This window comes from Malassezia globosa, assembly GCF_000181695.2.
Source record: "Malassezia globosa CBS 7966 chromosome Unknown mgl_sf_4.1, whole genome shotgun sequence".
Classification (NCBI taxonomy): domain Eukaryota; kingdom Fungi; phylum Basidiomycota; class Malasseziomycetes; order Malasseziales; family Malasseziaceae; genus Malassezia; species Malassezia globosa.
The window spans coordinates 38,183-62,644 of NW_001849869.1; the positions used below are offsets into that span (position 1 = coordinate 38,183).

Genomic DNA, 24,462 nt, shown 5'->3' on the forward strand with positions numbered 1-24,462 from the left:
AGGAGCCGGACGTGGTAGACTCCGATTTTGATGGGAACAGTACAGAGGAAGACAGCTCCGAAGATGCTGAAGCTGAAGCATCTATTGCGCTTGAGGAAAAGCGACAGAAAAAGGTATGGCGTCAGGCATACAGAGACAATGATCGACTCACACGCACCAGACAACAAGTCGTCCGACCGCACGGATCCTTTCCAGCGTGATAACGCCTAAAAAAACAGCGGCAAGTGCTACGGATGCTTCCAAGAATTCTCTATCTCAGGGACCGAAAGTCTCGCGGACCGTGCCGGCCTCTTTCCCTCCTGGCGGCGTGCGTAGCAGCACCCGTCGGTCAACCGTGGAGAACAAATTGGCAACACAGACGAAACTGCAAGAAGCAGAAGCACGGAGAGCAAGTGTTAAAGCGCGCCCTGTCAAGCGAGTGAAGCATATGACGCAGGATGCACTAATTCGTGAGGCACTCGAGATGGAAGAAGAAAATACACGGAGCCTTCTGCACTATTTGGAGCAGGAAGAAGAGCGTAAGACTCGCCAGCGTCAAGCCGGCAAAAAGGAGTTGCAAGGTCCATTCTTGCGCTGGATTAGCGTCGGGCTACTACAAAACAAGTTCGTGTCTCAGGTGGAAGGTACACACGGGCAGGCATCGTCAAAAGGTCAGGAGGTACGAAAAGAAAAAGCAAAGCAAGGCGAATCTAAGCCTGGTCAGGACGCACCTCCGCCTCTGTCGGACGAACAATCCCAAGACACGCCTTCGAGTCATCCATCACACGAATTAGACAAGAAGCATTTCGAGCAACAAGGCATCCTTCCTGTTCAGACACGTTCGAATGAATCCTCTACCCCAACTACTGTACATTCTAATCCACCACCTGACACTCTGACGCTGCAAGATTCGGGCTCAGCCACTCGGTCTGATGTTGGTCTCGCTGCGGACCCACACCCCTCTCCCCATAGCATTGAAGTGCCGACGGAGGGGAACGCTGAAGCATGCCAAGCCATCCAGAGTCAACATGCCCCTGATCCTAATCTCAAGCCTTCAACTTCTTCCTCAGTGCATTCAGACCAAACTCATCCATTTATTCATACCCCGCCAACTCGGCAGTGCACCACGCCGCCGGTCTCTGTTACAACTCAGAGGGAGCCCAACGATACCCAGGATTCGCTTTCCACATCAACGCATGCAGGGACGCCCTCACAGACGCTGGCAGATCCGGCGGCCAATGCCTCTTCCTCAGCACAGTCTCATGGTGACGCACTTTCTCACAATAATGAGGCTTTGGTAAATCAGGACACTCCCGTGGACAATAGCCGTGCCACGCGTCCCGTCGCAGATGAGATCACCGCGCGCACGCTCATATCTCTGCATGGTCTAGAGCCGGATGCCACATGGGTCGACGAGTTTCGGTACCTGCTGGGCGACCATTGCGCATGGGACAGGATACCATTTGTGCCGTCTCGGAACCGCCCTTTCCGACCTCGACAAAGCACGTGTGTCATCACAGGGCTCCCTGCTCGTTATCGCGACCCGCGCACAGGTATACCCTATGCAACAACAGAGGCATTCGCGATGCTCCGACGCATACTGGCCGGTGAGTTTTTATGGACAGGATCACCCCAAAGCGGGGTGGCCTTATCGGCCGGCTGTTATGCGGCTGCGCATGGCGATGGTGGTGCGGGTGGCGTGTTCTTAGACATGTAGTTGCCTGTGGATGTAGTAATGCGCACAAGGAAAACTTTCGATCAAGATATCATCGCGTGCCTCAGGAGGTCGTTGATCCCATCTTTTTGTATGTATGTAAGCTGGTCTAGAGCTACATGTGCTGCATTGGCTACAGATACTTGCGCGTCTGCATGGGTCTATGCCAGGTCCATGGGTTTTCGTTGGACAAAACACGCGTTTAAGTAGCGCGCCGCGTCGCGCGTATCAAGATAGCCGTCTGGTTGGCTGGTTCTGCGACCAGACAGCCAGTCATGTGGGAGATGTGGAATTTATTTGAAGTGGCGCGACACGCCCGTCCCTTGCGATCAATCTTTCGCCGCTACCGCGCGTGAACGGTTTTGCCACATATAAACCGAGCCTCCATCCCTTAACGTTTGTACCCTCAACTTCATCCCAAGGTTCAACGCAGCCCATGTCTGTCAACGCAACTCCATCGAAGCAAGTGGCCGCGGACCTCGCCAAAATTGACATGTGCTCCTCGCCCTCCAAAGCAGCAGCAGCGAAGAAGCACGCTGTGAAGGAGGTGTCGCAGAAGGAGGACGACGACACGGAACCGAGGTCTGCCATCGACAACTACGTGTATGGCAGGTTTGTCGGCGAGGTGGACCTACCAGAGGAGGAAGAACCGATCTTGAAGGAAAACAAGGGTCGCTTCGTCCTGTTCCCAATCCGTTACCATGAAATCTGGCAAATGTACAAGAAGGCAGAAGCATCATTTTGGACGGCTGAGGAAATTGACTTGTCCAAGGACCTGTACGACTGGGACAATCGGATGACGGACCCTGAGCGTCACTTTGTGAGCCATGTACTTGCGTTCTTCGCTGCATCAGATGGTATTGTCAACGAGAATCTGGTCGAGCGGTTCAGTGCCGAAGTCCAGGCCACTGAGGCACGTTGCTTCTATGGCTTCCAGATCATGATGGAAAACATCCACTCCGAAACCTACTCGCTTCTTATTGACACGTACATTCGCGAGCCTGAACGCCGCGACTTTTTGTTCAATGCTATCGAGACTGTGCCAGTCGTCAAGCAGAAGGCTGACTGGGCTCTGCGCTGGATCTCGGACCACCGTGCCTCGTTCTCAGAGCGCCTTGTTGCCTTTGCTGCGGTCGAGGGCATCTTTTTCTCGGGCTCATTCGCTTCCATCTTCTGGCTCAAGAAACGTGGCCTCATGCCTGGTCTGTCGTTCTCCAATGAGCTCATTTCTCGTGACGAAGGCCTTCATACCGACTTTGCATGCCTCTTGTTCAGCCACTTGAAGAAGCGTGCTCACCCCGACACTGTAAACCGCATTATCACAGAGGCCGTTGATATCGAGCAGGACTTCTTGACAGACGCGCTCCCTGTCTCGCTCATTGGTATGAATGCTAGGCTGATGTGCCAATACATTGAGTTTGTTGCGGATCGCCTTCTTGTGGCTCTGGGCAACCCGAAGCACTACAACTCGACAAACCCCTTCGACTTTATGGAGAACATTTCGCTCCAAGGCAAGTCGAATTTCTTTGAGCGGCGAGTGGGCGACTATGCGAAGGCTGGTGTCGCGCGCGCTGATGATGAAACCCCTACGCAAGGAACCAATGAATTCAGTCTTTCTGAAGACTTCTGATTACATTCTGTGCTCCACCTTCCTTATTTCTAGTCGCCTCTATCCACCCCTATTCTTCCTCTTTACGCAGTCTAATGCCATATAAAAATAGATGTACGAACCGAGTAAGTAGATCCCAATGATGTGTTCTTCTTGATACCGTGAATCGCGGACGCTGATGCACACAGCGTTCGAAGAAGCTGAACAAAACAAAAATTAGGTTTCAACATCTGAGTAACGCGAGAAAGCTCAAGGCCCAACGGTCTTATAATCACGTGACTCGACACGCCCTCACGCGTCGATCCACCTGTTGGGTCATACACTCTCCCTTTGTCCGACTCACTTTTCGCGACACTTGCATTGTTTCGTCGCCATGTCGCAGCGGCGCATGACGCTGGCGTCCATCGACACAAACAAACATGCAACACAAGCAAATGGTATTCCAAGAGAGTCTAAAGCGCACGCCCCTTTTGCAGCTGTACGTGCGCGACCGTCGCTGGCGATGCGACGTTCCAGTGTCGCTCCGAATGGAAACATGCCACGGGCAGGCGAGGGATGGCCTCGTGCGAGCATGGTACCAGGGCAAAGAAGATCCGTAGGCATGGGGCGCGTGTCTCTAGCACCTGGTATGCTGCCACCCATGCCCATGCTCAAAGACAGCCGATTGCGGAGCAAGAATGCTCGTGCGGCTATGGAGGCAAATTTAATGGCCTTTCTCGAACGTACTGGGTTTACTATGGCCGGGTGGTCTGCAAAGTTTGTGCACGAACCAACACAATCCGCCTTTGTTAATATGTTCAAGCACATCTACAACACATGTATTGACCCCAGCTACCAAATGGGGGCAGAGGGCAAAAAGTTCGAAGAGGAAGTGATTTTGCTCATGAAAGAGATTCGGTATCCATTCATCGATGACCTGACCAAGACCAAGCTTACCGCGGCAGGAAGCCAACAGAACTGGCCCGCATGCCTTGCAATGCTAGACTGGATTGTGCATCTGGGAATGGCGGTCGGCCCATCGACAAGTGGGCCTATAGGCAGAGACGACGAGAATGAGCTTCACGCGCTGTTTTTCCCATACTTATGGAGATGCTATGAGAAGTTTTGGGAAAACCAGGATACGTACCCCGAGGAGATGGAGGAGCTTGCGCGGAGCTTTGAGAGCAAGAACGCTGCACTTGCCGCCTCTGTCGAGTCACTTGCCGCAGAAAAGACGGAAATAGACGCAGAGCTCACCGCTTTGACGGACAAGCCATCTCCGCTCCAACGCGAACAGCACGAAAACCATGTTCTTCAAGGCGATGTAGCCAAGTTCCTGAAATACCACCATGAAGTGCTTGTACCGAAGCTGGATAAGAGCCGACGAACGATTCAGCGGCTGCATGCGGCACTGGAGGAACACACAGCAGAGTTGCATGAAAAGCAGGCCGAGCGTGAACGCCGGCAAAGACTCGTCGATGCGCAGGACGTGTCGACAGAGGAGTTTGAGCGTATGATGTCGGAGCGAGAATGGCTTGCACGGCAGCTAGATGAACTAGCCGTGCAGAACCGCGAGGCCATCGAGCAGTGCTGGAAGATTGAGCTTGCCCTCAGCAAGTGCCAAGCCGATGTGGAAAAACGGCTCAAAGCCTTCCATATCGGTGAGCGCCGTATTCATCTGCTTCCTTTGTCGCTCCCAAATGGCGTAGAACTCACGGAGTTGGAGCTTGTTCCCGCGCATCCCTCGACCATGCTTGCACCTGGTGTGTCCATGCAGGCGGTGCGTGCGAAGATCGAGAAGCTGCGCGCATCCGAAACACAAAAGTTCCGCGCCCTATCTGATGAACGTGTAGCACTACAGGAGTCATTGGACGAAGTGCTTGAGCAGCTCGATCGTGTGCGTCGCGATGCACGCACTTTGGAGACGCGCCTTGAATCGTTGCGTGAGCAAATCGACGAAGTAGGATGCATCTCCAGCCATGAAGAAGCCGACTCTGCTGCTGAGTACATGCGCCAGGAGAACCTCGTCACCAGCATGGATCATACCAGCTCAATCGCATTGCAGCAAGCAGACACACGTGTCAAGGCACTCCACCTGCAGCTCCAGGAAGCATTAGAGTCTACGGCAGACGAGCGTGCCGCGATGCATGAAGAAATGTGCCGTGCTTTGCATACACTTCTGGATCTCAAAGTACGTGTGTCTGAGGGGCTTGAAGCCGTTGCTACTGCCGTGCAGGGTGCTATGCGTGCCTAGTCATCCTGCACATCCGTATCCCTATCCGCTCGTTATTTCCGCACGCATTTCCATTCACCTGTAGTTTTCATAACCGATGACGTCCGCTCAAATCAACTTTTCAAATGCCTCCACCTGATGAGCCCAAGTGGAGGTTCCCCAGTGAACTAGCCAGCCAGCTATCCAGCCAGCCAACAGGCCGTTGGGGAAGTGGAGGGGTGGAAGGGGACAGGTGAATTGGGCACCTAATGATCCTGTCACCACTATCTTTTGGCTCTGTACCACCGTGACCCCATTGTGCCGTCATGTCATCGGGTATTGGGAACCTCACGACCTTGATCAAGCGGCTTGAAGCCGCAACATCGCGCCTAGAAGACATTGCAATGGCGCAGTCCGCCACAACGTCAGATGGTAGCGCCGCGCCAAGTAGCACGGACGCTGGCACCGCTACTGCCGTTACTGCCAATGCACCTGCATTGTCCTCAGAGGAAACTGCTACACAGCGCAGTGAACTTGATGCGAAGGATGCTGTGGTCATTGATGATGTGCCTGTTGTTCGTGCTTGGGATAATGAGGTCATGTCAGTCTACCAAGAACTTGCAGAGAAAACACATGCATTGGGGCCTGTGATGGGCGAGCAAGTGGGTCTTGTCGGCAAGGCACTGGACGAAGTGCGTACTTTGATAGTGGCCGCAAGTCATTGCCGCAAGCCTGAGCAAGGATTGAATACTGCCGTCGTTGCAGAGTACCTGCAGCCGCTACAAACGGCACTCAAGTCAGTAATCGAGTTCCGTGAAGCGCACCGTGGAGAAAAGACCTTCTTTAATCATTTGTCGACATTGAGTGAGGGTATTTCATCCTTGGGCTGGGTTGCTGTAGAGCCAACGCCTGGCCCTTATATCAGCGAAATGAAAGACAGTGCACAGTTTTATGCAAATCGCGTCATCAAGGACTTTAAGGGCGTGAGCGAAACTCATGTCGATTGGGTGCGCTCTTTCATGGCCCTCCTAGACACAATGAAGTCTTATGTTATGACACACTACCGAACGGGTCTTTCCTGGAACCCCCAGGGCCAAAATCTTTCTACGTACATGAATGCCACCTCATCTAGGTCTGAATCCTCGCCAGCTGTGCCACCTGGATCGGCGCCACCAGCACCAGCGCCGCCAGCGCCACCAGCACCACCAGCAGCAGGCATGCTGGATTCCTCAAGCTCCGCAGTGCCGGGCGGCGGCATGGATGCTGTCTTTAGTGAAATCAACCAAGGTGAAGGCATTACGCGCTCATTGCGCAAAGTCGATAAGAGCGAAATGACGCACAAGAATCCTGGTTTGCGCGAAAATGGCACAGCTTGCATTGACGACAAGACACGCCCGAAGCCGGGTGTAAAGCCAGCAAGTTTGAGTACAAAGAAGCGCGGCCCACCACGGAAGGTCCTGGAAGGTAACAAGTGGACCGTGGAAAACTTCGAAAATGATTCCCACGTCGTGATTGATGGCACCGATCTTGGGCATACTGTTAATATCTTCAACTGTGATAACTCTGTGATTGAAGTCAAGGGCAAAGTCAATGCAGTGTCGCTACTGTCATGCGTCAAGACGAGTGTTTTGTTAGATACCCTCGTGTCGTCCCTTGAAGTGACGCGATGCACATCATTCGCGGCTCAGGTAACAGGCTATACGCCCACTGTGCTCATTGACAACACCGATGGTGGCCAAATGTATCTCTCTGAGCAGGGTCTCAAGACTGACATCATCACCGCCAAGAGCAGCGCCCTCAACGTATGTGTTCCAGCCATGAGCGGTGAGCCTGGTGTCATAGAAGAAATCGCGTTACCTGAACAGCTCAAACATACGCTGACGCGCTCAGGCACACGCACACAAGCTCGTAGTGAAGTTGTCCAGCATGCTGGTTAAGGATCCTTAGTGTGACTCTTCGGGAGTGCACACATAATTCCTACATTCTCGTTCATTCACTCATCCATTCAGTATACCCTACCTCAAGGGATAAAGTTGCCACTACTCTCGCTTACGTCACTTGCCCGATATTTTCGATTTCATCATACATGTCCACCACGATGAAGCGCCGTGCAAGTGATGATGACGGCACCTGTCCACATGTAGAAACGGCTGGGACATCACTTGCACCGCCTTCGTTTTCACAATCCGTGTATAAGGATGATTGCATGTGGTGCTTTGATTCTCCCGTACGTAAAACTTGGTCATCGTCAAATGTATGGATCGTGAAGGTCAAAAGCTGACATCGCCAAAGGATACGGCCTCTGGTGTGTGCGTATGTATGCATTGCTTTCAAGCTGGATGCGTAGGCGACAAAGAGCATTCACATGCTGGCATGCATTACCAAAAGACAGGTCATGCGCTTGCTTTATGGATTCGACGAACACCCAAGCCAGCTGAGCCAGTCACACGACTCGCTGTTGTCGAGAGGGCAGAGGAAGACCAATACAACTATGAGCGCCACCCCGTGTGTCTCGCATGCGATCCCGTACATGGACGTCGTATACAAAACACAGAGGCGGTCCAAGCAGTTGCCAATGGCATTGTGAATGCCACTTCCTCTGCGCACAAAATCGAGGTCCAGGCATGGGAGGAAGACATTGTGCCTTGCCAACACACTCAAGAACTGCGACAGGATATCACATCGCCGCCATTACTCGGAAAAGATGCAGCTTGCTCTCGGTGTGAATTGGATACGAACCTATGGATGTGTTTGCAATGTGGACATCTTGGATGTGGTCGTGCTCAGTTCGGCGGCATTCAGGGACACAGCCATGCCCTTGCGCATTTTGAGCAAACTGGCCACCCGTGCAGTGTCAAGCAGGGTACGATCACACCAGAGGGAACAGGCGATGTCTATTGTTATGCCTGCAATGACGCGCGTATTGACCCTAATCTAAATGCGCACTTACAGCGTCTGGGTGTTCCCGTTGCAACACTGAGCAAGACGGAGAAAAGCATGACAGAACTGCAGCTCGAGCAAAATATCAGCTTTGAATTCAGTATGGTCGATGAGAACGGTAACACCATGAAACCAGCTTATGGCCCTGGTCGCACCGGGATCCAGAATCTTGGCAACAGCTGCTACATGGCCTCGGTATTACAGGCTGTCTGGTCTCTTCCAACTGTTCGCCATCGATATGCAAGTATTGAGTGCCATGCTGTGTCCTGTACTGAACACCCTGCTCAGTGCTTCGAGTGTCAGCTTCGCAAATTAACGTATGGTCTTGTTTCTGGTCGATATGCTACGGGCGAAAAGCCACGGGGGATTAAACCCAGCATGTTCAAGTCGCTTATGGGACAGGGCCATCCCGAGTTTGCAAGCATGCGACAACAGGATGCCGAGGAATTCTTGCAGCATTTGGTCACGCGTCTCGGAAATGAATCTTCCCGCACTCAATCCGAGAATCCAACGCGTGTTTTTAGTTACGTGCTCGAGCATCGCTTGCAGTGCAATTCGTGCCACAAGGTACGATACACAGAAGAACCAGTTGAGGCGTGTGTGGGTCTGCCCGTGCCTGTCAAGGAGACAAGCGAAGCTGGTGTATATGAACCTGTTTCATTTGCAGAAAGCTTGGATGCATACACAGCAGCTGAGACACTCGAATATTCATGTCCATCGTGTGGGACTTGCGTCGAGGCCACGAAACAAACGCGCTTTGCCACTTTGCCAGACGTGCTCGTGGTTCAGGCACAACGATTCCAGCTCATCCACTGGGTCCCTCAAAAGGTCCCAGTCCCATTCAAAGTGCCTCTTTCGCAGTCCATGGACTTATCGGCCTATTTAGGGAAGGGACTCCAGATTGGCGAAGAAGAGTTGCCGGAAGACTCGAATTCCACAGGTGTTAACACAAGGCCTGCCGAGAAAGTTATTGCTCCCGATGCACTCGCCACGCTCGTAAGCTTCGGTTTCAACGAAACTCAAGCTCAGCATGCATGGCAGGCTACAGATGGTGATCTTGAAGCAAGCGCCAATTGGCTCTTTGAGCACGGTGATGAAGTCAACACCATAGAACCACCCGCTGCAACTGCCACAAACCCCGACGTATCAACACTAGAGGACATGGGTTTCACTCGCGCACAGGCGAAAAAGGCTATGAGATTACAGGGCAACGTAGAAATGGCGGTCTCCTGGTTATTCGAGCATCCAGATGACGCAGGTGATTTGGATATCCCCAAAGAGGAAAAACGTCAATCGGGTACTGCGGCTCGTGCAGGCTCTCGGGATGCACCAGCTAATTATGAGCTGACGAGCTTTGTCACGCATCGCGGACCCTCAGTGCACAGCGGTCATTATGTGGCTCATGTGAAAGATGGAAATGACTGGGTCTTCTTCAATGACGAGAAAGTCATGCACGCACCAATACACGGTACGCCATCGAGCGTAGGTGCGTTGTCAGAAATGGCATACTTGTACTTCTTCAGACGCGTGTAAAAACCTAGACCAGCACGCGACGAATCTGTTCTATACCTCCGGGTAGATCTATTTGTGTCACAGGACACACATGCCATTTATCCACATAGTCGGTGGCGCATCTGTAGCAAAAGGCGAAGCCAGTGGGAAGTGCACATGGGTTTTGAATCGGCATAGCGCCACAAAGTGGGCAAGAATTGTGCAATAAGGATGGGATGTCGACAATAATTTCATCATCAGCATCAGTCACATAGGGTGTCTGGTTTTTTGTCTTCAGCACCTTCGGATCACGGTATGACTCATGAGGATTCTCCAAAACGCCACTTGAACTAGGGTGCGATACTACGGGTGGGCCCAAGACTTTTCTTGATTTACTCTCGTCATCATCACCTCGGCGGCGATTATTGGGACTGTACCACCATTCCAGGAACTTGAAGAAGAATATCGATGCTGGTAAAGCATACTTGAGGGCATCCAGAATATGAGCTCCGCCTTTTTGTAGTGAACGAAGCATAAATAGGAGTGGAAAACGTGAGAACTGGGGAAGACGCTTGCTTGCTGCACCAAGTCGCAATGGCGTCTCGTTACCCATGGCGCGCCTAACGTCAACTCGCATAGCTGCCAGCCATGGACGCCAGTATGGAGTGATTCCAAACAAATATTTTATATGGTAAGCGAGCATCCATAGTTGGAGGCCAACCTGAACGAGGGGGAATCCTCGCCGGAAAAGCATCTTGAGTCTGCTACGGATTCGTTGAGCAGGCGCCTCTTGGCGTGATACCGAGCGTTCAAGCCGCACCGTCTCCTCATCGGCAAACAAATCATCACCGCTGTCGCCTTCAATGACCACACCACCACCGAGACGTTCCCAATAATCACTGAGCTTTGCTTCTAAGTAAGGAAGTCCCACAAGAAATAGCAAAGAGACATTCACTTCTCTATCGCGTAGCTGGCGGGTAGCGTGCAACTTATGAGGCGGCACGGAGGCGTCAAGACGTTTGGTAGAAACAGCTGGACGACGACGACGGCGGAGTCCATAGAAATGTTCGGTAAATGAGGCATTCCAGGTTCGTAAGTAATGCCGTTCAACTGCTAGCATTAGCACAGCATACAATTCATCAAACCGATTCACAATTCGTAGGAGATACCTAGGATAGTGCTGCGCCAGTACTGTCAGCACATAACGGATTGCTGGTTTGAGAAGATCGGAAAGTTGCTTCTGCGCAATAAGCTCAAAGAAAGACGGGCGGAACGGATCTGCGGCCGAGCCATCCGACGATGTCGGATCAATATTTGCGAGCACGTCCATCCTAAACCGTGGTGGTTGGTGTCAAACAGCAGAAAATGTGGAGAAGAAAACAAGTTCGATCTCACCCCTGCTGTACTCCATGGCAGTTAGTCGATATGCCTATGTGCGAGACTTTGAGCTAGCCGATTCGGTCCTGCCGCACACATACATGCTTGTGCGGATTGATGGAACAGGATTTCACAAGTGAGTTTTGTTTGTCTTACCAGAGGTTTTCACAGTTACATCATTTTGCCAAGCCAAACGATGCACAGGCCCTGGAATTGATGAACGAAGCAGCACGACGCGTTATGCAAGAATTTAAGGGTCATATCACACTCGCATTCGGTGAAAGTGACGAGTACAGGTACGTTATGCTGTCATGCTAAGATATATGAGCTTTTTAATCGACAAGAATTCCACACTTTATAATCGACGACAAAGGTACGTCAACATCCAAGCACAAAAAAACTAAAATGTAGCAAACTGGTTACACACATTGTATCGTTATTTACTTCGGCGTATGTTTTCTACTGGAATACTTATATGTCCACGCCTCTAAAAGAAGCTCCTTCATTTGATGGTCGTCTGGTGGTATATCCTGGCGAGCAAGAAGTGCGCGACTATTTCTCTTGGCGTCAAGCAGACAGTATGTGATCCATACACTAATGGGACAGCACATATCAATAACCTATATAACACGGTATTCTGGGCTTTGGTCCTAGAGGGGAAAAAGACTGAGCGTGAGGCTCATAACATTCTAAAAGGCACTGTCTCTGCCGACAAGCATGAGATTTTATTCAAAGAGTTTGGTATCAATTATGATAAGTTGCCTGCGTTTTTCCGCAAGGGTACAACTCTAGTCTGGGCTCCTGTGCGTGATCCCAACCGCACAAAACCACGCACAAGACTCTTCACGCTACATGTGGACATTATTGGCGATGACTTCTGGCGAACATCAGGAGAAAGTCTCGCTCCAGTTGAGGCTCGGTGTGAAGGCGAGAGTGTTGATCATTTCTACGAGCAAGCTGAAAGACATTATGGGACTGGATTTGGTTCTAACGTGCTGAGGTTTTGATGTATGCAATTCTTATCATGAATCATACATTTATAATTGCGATTTCCTCCAGGTTATGGTATCATGTGGACCTAAGGATAAGGCAAAACAAGCTGACGCATCAATAAGACCTTAAGTGTAGCAAAAATATTGAGGGATGCACGCATAGAGCAGAAAAAAAGTCAAATCTTGTTCATTTCATGAATGGGAACATGCGCTTTCCTCGCGCCTTCCCTTTTGAAGCCGACATATTGCCCGGAACGGGATGAGCTCTGGTACCGGCTGATGCAAATAGATCTGGTCCCTGTTGCGCTCTCGGCTCACGCTGCGCAGAAGGCATACGGTTTTGGGGCTGCGCTGTAGCCGGCATAGCAGGACTCCGAGGCTGCTGGGATGGTTGTCGAACCGGTTGCATTTGTTGTGCTCTCGGCTCTGATGCGCGCGAAGCCGCACGAACAATTTCTTCGTCAATAAGGTTTAAGGCAGCAAAAATGACGATCCATTCGACCATGTCTTCATTACCTTCACCAAGTGTTTGCCATACAGCCTGCTGTTCGGGCGTGCGACCTGTGATAGTTACGCGCGTACCTGCGCCGCCTCCGTTACTCGCGGTGGCATTTTTTTGGATGCGTCCAAACTCGATACGTTTGGGGGGAATCATGTGGCCGCCATAAGTGAAGTAAAACATCGTCCACCATGTATCGTTGGGATTAGGTTTTGAAATTTGGAACAATGGTTGATCATTCCCAGGCATGTCAGGATTGGGGAGTGTCAATTTGTATACAGGCGCATTAATGCCCGTATTCGTAATGGTCCACTTCAAGTTTCGAGAAGCCTCACAGAACACGGATCGATTAGCTGAAACGGGCACAGGTGGACCACCCAAGCGACGAGATCCGGGAGGCGGGATAGCCTTCGCAACGCAAAGCTCACCCATCATTGAGCTGAAGGTAAGCTACCATATATGTATACTTACGGTGTGAGCAGGTACGATTCATTGTTGTAGTTGGTATGCACATACGAATACCTTATAAGTTAGTTGTGATCAAGAAAAATTGCATACAAGATATGTTGGGGTTGTCCTGAGAGTCAGCCATGCTCCATGAAAACATACCGTAGGGCGTTACAATCAGAGTAGGCAAATGGTACGCTACAAGCGCGTGGTTTGGTGAAGTATATATAGCATAGGAGGCTAATAAATGTCAGTTATTTCGTCAAGCTATCCCATCATACCTGACATGGTCACAGTTATTTCAAGACACACTTGTCGGACTCCAAATACAGTGTCCCGATCTTATCAGTGTCTTCACCAGAGCCGGAGTGTTGTTGACGACGGGCACAAGCCTGGTGATGTTAATCCACGTGAAGGCACGCGTTTATCATGACATAAGCATTACGCCTTCAGGTAGCTTGCAGTGCGCGTTGAATGGCTAGACGCATTCGACAAAGCAGGCGTAAAAACGAAAGCTATGGCAAGGCGTAAAGACGCGTGTACTCTGCGGCTGTGTGATTAAAGAGCGTCAAGTCTTTTTGATACTGCTCCGCTGTCAAGTAAGAAGCACAGGATGTTCCCTTTCGGACGTACCAACTTCGGTTGAGAGCGCATCATCCGGCTGTGGCTCTTGTAGCAATTGAAGGATGGCTTCAATAACTGTGGCTATTAATATATCTGTAACATACTTGCTGAAACTTTAGTCGACGGTTTCCAGGCATCTGACTTCATGATACCGATACACATAGCTGTTGTCAATACTAAGTTAACATACCACCAACATCATCCACATTAGGGTGATGGATTTTACACTTAAAATGTACTGTTGGGCCTTTGAACGGGTACTCCGCTGGAAATTCAAATGCCAGCTAACTGGTGAGAAGTTTTACTTGCACTCACTGGGAAACGTCCACCCTCATAAGGCGTACCAGCCTGTACGATTAGAATTAGGTATAGAAAGAAACTTACAGGCTTTTGTTAGTTCAATACCAGCTGGACTCACCCCCTTTACTACTGCGCTCCAGGTGTAAAGATTGTTGCTGACGAGCATTAGCCGGCTTCTGGCTCAGTACAACATACTCTTGAGCATCCAAGGAAACTGTCATGTCAGCCTCAAGCTAATGTACGCACTCAATCCTGGAATAGATGATTCATGAAGCTCTTTTAGCTCCTGCAATGTGAGTATTAGAATCTGTGTGCATACCTTAATCAGTCGTCGTGACCCGGACATTGATGTATCGAGAGATCGACAGAATTGCTCTTCGATTAGTGGAGATGGGGTATCTATCACAATATTTCTTTTCATGCTATAAGTACGGCAACAATGACGCTCTTCGTGTACGCGCTTTCATCTGAGGTCTTCGAGCTTCCAGAGCAACATCCAAACGTCGGACTTTCCTGCAGACACGCGAAAACTCTGAAGTGCCCGGATTCCTTAGGAAATCAATTTCATCGTCTTCTTGAGAGTAATTGCCATGTTGACCAGATATCTTTGATAGCGTATCACTGTACCTTTGTTGCCGTTTATTTTTTTCCGAACCAACTTGAGAGATCAGTGGTAACGGTACATCATTTCCTTTTATTTCGGAATATTTTCGCATGGTCGGTTGACTACTTTCCGGCGCCACCCATGCATCAATAATGTCATCATAAATATAAGCGGCACTTTTGCCGCCTTTTGCCTTATTTTGGATAGTGACAAGTGCACGATTTTCAGCATCGGCTTGGTGCATAGACAACCACTTGAAGAATTCATCCGTACAAGGCATATTAGATGCCGTCATCCACTCTGAGCACACTGCCAATGCCTGAGCCTCAGGCAGGGCAAGGCCATGCCATTGCATTTGCTTTGCGACCAGCATAAAAGAATGTCCCAAATCAAGTCCTTCATTACTCAATGCACTTAAAGGAGAACTGTCTGGCGAATCTGAGACAGACTGAAGCGTCACCTCTTGTGCACTGTATAACTCTTGAATGAGACAAAGCAATCCTTTGTGTCGATTATGTTCATCGTTCGATACTTTACAATAGATGCACTCTGAATGTCTTAATAGTTGCATCGTAGAAATTGTATCATGCCGGGTTCCAAGGCGAATAATAGTTAAAATTGCCAATTCAATTGCAACAACAATAAGTTGAGGATGCTGCTTTAGTGCGAAACTACTCACACATTTGGTTATTTCGATTAAATAGTCATCAAGTTTCTGCTGACTTGCGATGGATGAATGTAACTTGCTGTGTAGCCAGTAGGTCCGAACTCTTGTTGCAATCGCTCTTGACAACCGATCGTAAAACAGTGGGAGAGGAATGCCTTGAATATGTTCGATGGACATACCATCGATACAGTCAAGCATTCCGTGCATGATCTTTCTTGTACCTCCGACCAAGTCGCTTGGTGCACAGAATGGTTGGTAAAGTCCGTCTGAAAAGAGCTCCAATACATCCGGGTGAAGCCAACAAATAGAGCGCTTAGGATGGTCATACAGCTGAGTTGAGAGTTGGTGTTGTAGAAATTTTAGCGCGAACCGATGAAGCCGGCCAGAATTGATCCTACTTTTTTGTGAGGATAAGTTACGCGTAGAGAATACATGTCCGAACCAATGTTGCAACAACAGCTCCGCCTAAAGTAAGCAAATTCAAAACGTACCTCACAAAAAGCTTCATAACGGACAAAAAAATTGAGTAGATCTGGGCAGAAGGACAACCGTGATACAAATTCATCATCTGAGTCGGTTGGAAACCGTTGGAAAATAAATCGTAATACAATACATGGTAGAATAAGAATTGCATATTGTTGAGGAATCGTATTAATACACAGACGGAACTCATCAACACTTTCATTGAAACTTTCGTAGACTGACTCAGGCACGCAAATGTGTTGTGCTGTAAGGAGGATGCAGCGACCCATCAAGGACTTCGGGGTTTTGGGCCCGCCGCAAGTCGCCCAACAATGTTGACATAACTTGATCACAAATGACAAAAGCGTATCACACGAACGTGTGGAAGACTGGAAGACTGTATTATTGGACCCGTTTGAAGAGAGAACATCGCATACAAGGCGCTCAGATAGCCGTAGCGCAGCAAGGAGCTCATCAACTATCGTAGTCATGCAAAGCTAAGATCTCTACCCCACCGACTAGCGAATAAATCAATTGACATAATAATAAAACCTAAAATTATATACTATATTTATTCAATTTCTACACTAATATGTACTAGTTTTTATTTCACAAATTGCATATTAAAATAAATAATAAATAATAATTATACTTTTTATTTGATATCCATTAACTAATTTTATTATATTGGTTTTTCGGTACGGTTAAATATATTTTCATTTTATCTAATTTTTGAGTTGTTGATCGAAAATTAAATAATAATTAGAAAGTTATAAATGAATTATTCAAATCATATCATTTAGTTTAATTTACTCTAATAATAGTTTTATTTGCTTTTATCCTTTTCTATTTAATATGTATTATGAATCAGTTTATTAGATAATCATGCATATGATTATCTGCGTGGTAGCTGCGTTTTGTGTGTTGAATGCTCCTCCTCTATTCTGAGGGTTGTGACGAATTGTGGACCTTGGGCGACTGCATCTTAAATTAGATTCTGTTTCTCGTCAGGAGTTGTTAGAGTCATCGCATTGACCCCGCGTATTTTTTTCAAGATGTTATTCAGTTTGTATCGCGGTTTAGCTGCTTTGCTGCTAGCTCCAAATGGCGAGGAGATTTCTGTTACATCAATCCAGAATGTACTGCACATGCAACGTTCTTCTTCTGAAAATCCGAAAGATGTTTTAAATAATCGGAAGTTTCTTACCGTGGGCGAAGAGTTAGCAGTTGTTCAACGACTGCAACAACATTTGAATCACGTTCATGCTGGTTATGACAGTATCTACGGTGAAGGTGGTACAGATGGATTTGGTGCTCTTGACTCAAGTCAAACAACATGGGATGTGAAAATTTTCAAGGAGAATGTCCGCCGTGGCGTCGAACAGATTGTTAAAACTGTATTGCGAAGCAGTTTGAATTATATAACTTTACCCGGATCAGGCGAGACACCGCCATCCGCTGAGAACAAGACACGCACACCATCTATGTATGCTGTACAGTCTGACACAATAAGCCGTATGGTTACTGTTCTTGAAGAAGCATATTTTATTATCACGAACGAACCGTCTCTTATATCCTCACATCGCTCCAGTTTTACGACCCAGGCAAATCCCGCTATGAACCAGAGTCTTTCAAGCCACCAGGCATACCCTAGCCTTCAGGCACGTTTTCCTACAGGCCCTCCAACGAATATGGACAAAGATGTTCGCTCAAAGAATGTACACTTTTTCTCTGATGGTTATCAGACTAATGGCGGGTCTTACTCTATGACGACAGGTGCGCCTCTTGAAGGGCCAACCCAATCTAATGCTAAAACTTCAAACCCTACCCAGGATGATGCTGTCCAAAAGACTGTGATGCTTACAGAAGCCTTAAAGCCCAGCAAAGTTTTGAGTCGTATGGATTCAAAGTCTGGTCTTCGTTGGACGAAAACCATTTCTAGACGGAAGTCAAAGAAAGCTCTAAAGCGCTCTATTTCGAATCCATATTTGGTCACCACGACACAAAATCTCGACAACGCGATTGATTTGGGTAATCTTCCCATTGGCCACGTTCCTTACGATCAGGTAGCCTCAGGCCGACTCCGCTCAACATCACCTATCCTTTCAAATGCGCAAGATATTAACGAATCGTCGCCAATGAACAGCCCTTCGTCGAGACCTGGAATTCCTTCATATTTGCTCGCGTCGTCTAAAGACAACAGCAACACGCAGAGTACTCCTCACGTGTCCTTCAACAGCATTGATGGCAACAATGCCCGTATTGCGTTCGCGTCGAACCCAGTACCGTTAAGCGCCACGCTTCAACCTTACACAGAAAAGGTCCCAGAATTCGCTACGACTAGAGGAGAAGAATCGGCACGTTCATCTGCAGATACGCGCTCGTTGAAAATCTCTCCGTCTATTAGGTCCAAGAACCAGGCACTACCACCTTTGCCTAGCGATGGTGTTTCCATACCGGACTCATCTCATGTGTCAACCATTCCTGAAACTTCAATAACTTCGATCCCAGCAGCTTCGTCAACCCCCCGTCGATCTTCGTCTTATCGTGTCCCTGTACAATATCAAACCCCTGAATCCGGTGGCGAAAGGTCGCACCAAATACCCTCTCCAGAATCAAGTTTCAGCAGTGCTCGTTCGCCTGTTGGTCTCACAAGCCTCATGAATGAGCAATCTAGAGAGTCGCTCGACTCACAGGAACCTAAACCAGAGAAGCCTATTGCAACTACTCTGTCACCTGCCGTCCCAAGAGCTCAATTATTGCCATGGCAGACCGAACGCAGTGAATCACCAGAGTCAAACATTCAGCACCGAAGTATCGATTCCAAGAGTACAGTGTCTCCCCGCAGGTTAGATGCATCCTCAACGCACAATAGAACGCCTTCTAAGAGCTCATTAGCACCGAGCTCTCTAAGCGCATCGCCGACTGACCCTCGTTACTCTCATAACAGTGTTGTGCTAACGGGAAATGGCATGAATGATAACTCAAGTAATGTCGACTCAATTTCTACCGTGGACCCCAATACGTTCCCAAGTCCTGCAAAATATGAGCATCACAGGAGCTATGCTAACACCTCGCGCATATCTACAGTCTCGACCTATATTCGCGAGTCACACAATGGCGACATTATTACTTTCCCTTCCGCCACCGATCAAGAAATCGACCAAAGTGACATAATGCCGGGCCATTTTGATGCTGGAGACGAAAGTGGTTTGAAACCTGGACAACGCCAGTCTATACCGAGAAAGCAGGTCAAACCACTCAAGTCACACGGAGACAGTTTATATGACCTTTACTACTCAAAGACACACGACCAAGATGCGCAGGCTCGTCGTCAGCCAGTCACAGACAATCTTAAGAATGAAGTCCATATGGGTTCGAGACCCGTTACTGGTTATGGGTTTACAGATGCCGTCAAATCCAAATCGCGATCACCTCGCATTGGCAGCACTAGCAACCCTATTTGGCAAGTGGTCGCTGGACTGAGTGATCGCACGAGCATTTACAGTGAAATGGATCCACCCAACAAACGTGCCAGTGGGATAAGTGTCGCCTCTCGTATTCCTGATTCGTTTAATGTCGGCAACAGGGATATGACCAGTTTCAGCACCGACCTTGAGAAGCGCGCCTTATTCACTGAAGCTCGCTCGGCCAAAGTAGACGATGTTCCGATGGATAACATATTGATCCCATCGGCCTCTGAGCACATTGTGCATGACCGGGACGACGACTTGGAATCTCTGAGTAGTGAAGGAAGTGACACTGAAGTTCACCGCCAACCGAGTCCTGTTCCTCAAAATGCAGCATCAGAGGAATCAGAACCGTTGCCATCAACGCAAGTGGCACCTGAAGAAAAGGGGAATACAACTTCAACTGTAAATGGCAAGTCCGATTCTGAAGGACAAAATGTCGAAATTAACGATCAGGGCTTACCTGTTCAAATCGTTTACTATGATGATGATGAACTTCCAGACATTATGGACAAAATCGCAAGTGGAAGTAACGCCGCACGCATTGAATTCCGCAGACGCAGCGCATATCCTGAGGTTCAAAAAGAAGTAGGCTCGAGGACGTCTGGAACTGAAGACAACAAACTCAGACTAGAGGATGACTCGAACCTTAGTCGGGTGGAACAAAGCATCCTTTCACTATTACGTCCTACATTTACCTCACTCAAGTTGAATTAGCCGTTGGTAGTTGGGTGCTTGAATCATTGGCATAATGACTTGCTTCTTTGACAATGTCCGCATCTTTAGCTGCCAAATTCAAGAGCCGCTTTTCGTAGGAGAAATATGGCTCCCACTCCCTAGCTCCTTGCTCTGGCTTTATATTGGTTGCTAAGAAGCGCTGTTGCATCGTTGTGTGAATCTTCATCGCATCAGCTGGGAGAAGTGTGGCCAAGAGGTTTGCCATACCTTTAAAGAACACAGGCTCTCGGCCCTTGTTCCCGGTTCCTTCATGAAAATAGCTGATGAATTGTTGAACACCCGCAACATGGAGAGTTGTTATCGCTTTAGGATCCACAGATTGAATGACAGAAAAACCAGGACCTCGAATCATAGTAGCATTGGCTAGTTGTCTTGAAAGTGAAATGTAGTGAGCCTCGGAGGCATCGTCATTGAAGAGGAGGAACAGGCTGAAACTACCCTTGAGGGTTTCAAGAATCGTCTCGCACACAATCCAACCACGGTTTGAATGTAAAGCATCATCTTTCATCACAGCGACTAGCTCATGACAGAGCGCGTCAAAGTCTAGGCTAAAGTATGCATAATACGAAAGCATAGGGGCTGCATAACTTACATTCAAGGCGCCAACACGAATAGCCGCAGCATAAACACCAGCGAGCGTGAAAAGATGCAAATCCGAAGCTAGTAGAGTGGAATCCAATGGCATGAATGTTCCTTTGCGCGGTCGAGATTTGTTGTGCTCATGATAAGATGAGACAAGAGTATGGAGTTCGGTCGCAAACAAAGCAGCGCATCGTTCCTGAATGTGGGATGGACATGTCATATAAAGATAATGTTTCGAGTTATCCTTGCCTGGGATAGAAAAGAAGAGCGTGTACAACAAGAGGGCCACATGCAAAGCGGACGATTGGACACGAGAGGTTCGGTCCAAAAAAGAGTGAATTACGTCCAAGACAGCATTTCGACGAGACAGCAGGGTGTCATCTCGATCCATCTGCTTTGTTTCATTCAGCAAAGCATCTTTTGTGCGCCACATTAGGTATAATGAAAGTGTCTCAAGTGCAAGCGCAACGAACTGGCATTCTTGAGGATAGTTAAGACGACCTCGTAGAGACAATGCTTTGATTTGGTTCCATATCAAGTCATCATCCAGCAATGTGCTCACATCCATTTTTTTTAAGAGGGCATGTAATCGAGCAAGGCTTGCTTGAATATTATGGACATCATCCTCGGAAAATACAGTCGTGTCTAATTGGCGTTGATGCAAGGTGTCTTGAAGCAAACTCAATACGGTCTCCTTCAAGCTCAACAGCCTGTTGTTGGATGTATTTGTGTCCATGGGGGCTAAGGCGAGAAGCTTTATAGCCTCAGCTGCTCGCTGTAAGAGCACTGGCTCGACATGTCGCATAAAATGACCACATAAATCTTCCCATAATGATTCAAATGCATCCATATTTCGTGTCTCATGATATACGTCCAACTTCATGCTCGGAATAATGAAGAGCAAATCGGAAATGCGTGGGGTATCAGCGGAAAACTTGGCCAAAAGTTTCGGGAGAGCGTGAATAAGATATACACTACACTCTTCCCATGCGGTCTCGTCTGAATCTGGATCTGTACGCTCTTTGACCAAATGAACACACATGGCGAGTATCTCGACAGCAACAGCTTCTTCATCAGCCACAAGTTCGTAGTCCCCCTCATCCGGAATAAGAATGTCGATGTATGGCTTCCAAGCGTGTAGCGAATCGGTCGTATCCCATAAAGCCTCAAAAGCTACACTAACGCGCCCGAGTCCAGGCTCAATGAGTGACAGCTTGTCTGAATCCAAATCATCAGTGCCCGCATTTAATTGCTGGGTGTAGTGGGAAAGTAGCTTGACTAGACAATGAACACGAACAATCGACTCATCAGACGTATTGTCTTGCATTTTGGCCGCAACATGATTTTGGAGAAGACCATTTAGAAATGCAGCGGCAGCGGCGCGGATCCGAGATTCCAAATCAAAAATGTGAACCGCCAATGCAGCTCGATCATCATTGCTTAACATATCCAGTTCATTCGCGGACTCCAAAACCGCGAACGCCGTCGTACGTACACCGAGGTCTACATCGTACAAAGCCATGTCGACCATCCGGGACTTGTGTGCTTCGGAGAAGGATACAAGCTGAATTGCATGCTCGGGCACTAAAACGTTTTTGATTGAACGCAATGCATGCAAACGAACAGTTACATCAGGATCCGAGAGTGCGGCACCAACATGACGGAGATAATACTCTTGCAGATATTGAGTAGGAAATTCCTTCATCCAGGAACCAAGTTGATCGACGCAATCCAGGCGCACAAGCGCATCGAAGTCGCGAGATCGGGGAGAGAATACATGTTTAACATAGTCGTCTAGATGTGCGTCCAGCGACTCACGAAGTGAATCCAGCTGCTCCATTTTGTGAGCTGTGTGTACAAGTCTTGTGCGATTCGCACTTTGCCGCTTTGCTTCTGCATCACGTTGTCTAACAGCCACATCATAATTCTCGCGCACTTGCTCAAGCTCATGAGAAAAAGCACCAATGGTCCACATAGCAACGAGACTCGATGTGTGCCTGAAGGAACGGAGTGAAGACACTGACATCGCCAAGAGCCATTGCTGCCATGTATCCAGGAAGTCTTCATCACTCAAAAGCTCCGCCTCAGAGGCATCGGAAAAAATCTTCTTTATCAACAAAGCAGCATGTTTCCGAATGTTCTTTAATGACTTCGAGCGTGACACGATTGGGTATTGGGAATGAAGGTGTTGCGCAAATTCATCCTGAATTCGTTCTAGTACGTCATCCACATGCTCTGAATCCTGCACTTCATCACTTGTTATGGTGGCTGTACACCCGCACAACCTGAAAAGGAACGTCACGAGTTGTGCTAGGGACTCGTGTGGCTCGCCTTGGTACGCGACGATCCAGTTTTCCGAGGCTTCCTCGATTCCATCAGAACGGAGCACAGATTGGAAGAGCTCATTATCTTCCATGTCTAATACATCCACAGAAGGCGCAGCGGCTTTCGTACCGCGCGCTCGTTTCGTCACAGGCTCATCGTCAGAATCAGAAAGGGACGTTAATGATGAATCTGAATCGGGGCTCGTAGGTACTCGCTTTCTACTTTTATTACTTCTTGAACTCAAAGGCCTTTTCCTTGTATATTCACTCGCATGATCAGGCGTGGGCGTTGAAGCCCTTGCTGCGTTCCGTCTTGGACGCGCCATGAGAGCCGTTTAAGATAGGGACGTGAATCATACGCGACACGTCGATGTAACACAACAGAAATGCACTTGTGGAGGTCGCTCGGCCGATGCGTCTCTCAGTCATCGTGGTGGGTGGATGTACCTTCGTACATGCCCATTCGTGGCCGAGGTCGATGGCCGCGAGCACCCGTAGACGAACAGCATCCTGATGGGGTGATCGAAAAGTATGTGGCACTACGAAAACCAGGTTTCGAGCGAGCAATTCGGCTATTGAAGGAAATTGGTCATGCCGTCAAGACGCTCATGCAAGTACATGGATGGAGTGCGTACATGTTGGTAAACTTACAGAAGAACTCGCCGTCCTTGCAGAAATGTATCCACGCAATTCACGACTGTTGGGTTTAAATTACAACCAAGGGGAAAAGATATTCCTGAGACTGCGAGAAAGTACAGATGAGATGGATTTCTTGCCGAGAGAGGCGATTGTGGCAACGTTCGTATTTACAACCATCATAAATGCATATGCGCAAGCTAACATCGCACAACAGCATGTTGCACGAACTAGCGTAGGTTTATTTCTCTTACAGCAGACATAATGTTCGCGGACCCCACGATGATCGATTCTACATAACACTGCAAAAGCTGACGGACGAATATTCGACGGCACAGCGTCTTGGATACTGGCCAGGTGCTGGCTTTCTTACTCGTGGCGAAAGACTTGGTGGATCCAGTCCGGTTGCTATAAGCGCGCATGAACGCCGTCTTCGAGCTGCAGATGCCGCGCAGCGACGGTTAGATCGTGGAAGACGCTTGGGCGGCACGTGCCCACCACCAACCAAGACACTCAGCGTACTAGCGGCTGAAGCAGCTATAAGGAGGCACAGAGACGCACAGACCTGCGCATCAATATCGCAGCATGAGATGGCACAAATCATGTCTCCAACAGAAGCTTCTGGACAAAACACCAACGTTATCGAAATCACTGATAGCGACGACGAAGATACCCCGGCTCAGCAAGCACCGACACGACTGACATCGACGCCTGCTCGAGGCACGCCTGATGACCCCATTATGCTCGACGACGAAGACAGCAGTTCATAGATTTTGTGGAGTTGCTTCGATGTGCCCCTGTTCATGATAGCCGCGT

At 48.7% G+C, this 24,462-nt stretch overlaps 11 protein-coding genes across 11 annotated transcripts; 8 read left to right on the forward strand and 3 right to left on the reverse strand.

The window, feature by feature from the left end:
- Positions 1–427: 427 nt before the first annotated feature.
- Positions 428–1,696, forward strand: MGL_1757 (uncharacterized protein; the record flags this gene model as incomplete). The annotated part of the gene is made up of 1 exon (XM_001730706.1): positions 428–1,696. One exon carries the CDS (start codon positions 428–430, stop codon positions 1,694–1,696), a length of 1,269 nt encoding a protein of 422 aa, XP_001730758.1.
- Positions 1,697–2,129: 433 nt separating this feature from the next.
- MGL_1758 (uncharacterized protein) lies at positions 2,130–3,323 on the forward strand (the record flags this gene model as incomplete). The annotated part of the gene is made up of 1 exon (XM_001730707.1): positions 2,130–3,323. The coding sequence occupies one exon, from the start codon at positions 2,130–2,132 to the stop codon at positions 3,321–3,323; it is 1,194 nt and encodes a 397-aa protein (XP_001730759.1).
- Positions 3,324–3,903: 580 nt separating this feature from the next.
- Positions 3,904–5,535, forward strand: MGL_1759 (uncharacterized protein; the record flags this gene model as incomplete). Its single annotated transcript, XM_001730708.1, has 1 exon — positions 3,904–5,535. The coding sequence occupies one exon, from the start codon at positions 3,904–3,906 to the stop codon at positions 5,533–5,535; it is 1,632 nt and encodes a 543-aa protein (XP_001730760.1).
- A 284-nt stretch (positions 5,536–5,819) lies between these two features.
- MGL_1760 (uncharacterized protein) lies at positions 5,820–7,430 on the forward strand (the record flags this gene model as incomplete). Its single annotated transcript, XM_001730709.1, has 1 exon — positions 5,820–7,430. One exon carries the CDS (start codon positions 5,820–5,822, stop codon positions 7,428–7,430), a length of 1,611 nt encoding a protein of 536 aa, XP_001730761.1.
- A 436-nt stretch (positions 7,431–7,866) lies between these two features.
- On the forward strand, positions 7,867–9,966 carry MGL_1761 (uncharacterized protein; the record flags this gene model as incomplete). The annotated part of the gene is made up of 1 exon (XM_001730710.1): positions 7,867–9,966. One exon carries the CDS (start codon positions 7,867–7,869, stop codon positions 9,964–9,966), a length of 2,100 nt encoding a protein of 699 aa, XP_001730762.1.
- A 4-nt stretch (positions 9,967–9,970) lies between these two features.
- On the reverse strand, positions 9,971–11,254 carry MGL_1762 (uncharacterized protein; the record flags this gene model as incomplete). The annotated part of the gene is made up of 1 exon (XM_001730711.1): positions 9,971–11,254. One exon carries the CDS (start codon positions 11,252–11,254, stop codon positions 9,971–9,973), a length of 1,284 nt encoding a protein of 427 aa, XP_001730763.1.
- Positions 11,255–11,541: 287 nt separating this feature from the next.
- On the forward strand, positions 11,542–12,308 carry MGL_1763 (uncharacterized protein; the record flags this gene model as incomplete). Its single annotated transcript, XM_001730712.1, has 4 exons — positions 11,542–11,597; positions 11,621–11,674; positions 11,713–11,879; positions 11,908–12,308. The coding sequence occupies 4 exons, from the start codon at positions 11,542–11,544 to the stop codon at positions 12,306–12,308; spliced, it is 678 nt and encodes a 225-aa protein (XP_001730764.1).
- Positions 12,309–12,480: 172 nt separating this feature from the next.
- MGL_1764 (uncharacterized protein) lies at positions 12,481–13,224 on the reverse strand (the record flags this gene model as incomplete). The annotated part of the gene is made up of 1 exon (XM_001730713.1): positions 12,481–13,224. The coding sequence occupies one exon, from the start codon at positions 13,222–13,224 to the stop codon at positions 12,481–12,483; it is 744 nt and encodes a 247-aa protein (XP_001730765.1).
- A 3,727-nt stretch (positions 13,225–16,951) lies between these two features.
- On the forward strand, positions 16,952–19,775 carry MGL_1765 (uncharacterized protein; the record flags this gene model as incomplete). Its single annotated transcript, XM_001730714.1, is given in 2 exon segments — positions 16,952–19,735; positions 19,737–19,775. Coding segments are annotated over 2 exon segments (2,823 nt in total).
- A 294-nt stretch (positions 19,776–20,069) lies between these two features.
- On the reverse strand, positions 20,070–23,102 carry MGL_1766 (uncharacterized protein; the record flags this gene model as incomplete). Its single annotated transcript, XM_001730715.1, has 1 exon — positions 20,070–23,102. One exon carries the CDS (start codon positions 23,100–23,102, stop codon positions 20,070–20,072), a length of 3,033 nt encoding a protein of 1,010 aa, XP_001730767.1.
- Positions 23,103–24,236: 1,134 nt separating this feature from the next.
- Positions 24,237–24,416, forward strand: MGL_1767 (uncharacterized protein; the record flags this gene model as incomplete). The annotated part of the gene is made up of 1 exon (XM_001730716.1): positions 24,237–24,416. One exon carries the CDS (start codon positions 24,237–24,239, stop codon positions 24,414–24,416), a length of 180 nt encoding a protein of 59 aa, XP_001730768.1.
- Positions 24,417–24,462: the final 46 nt, after the last annotated feature.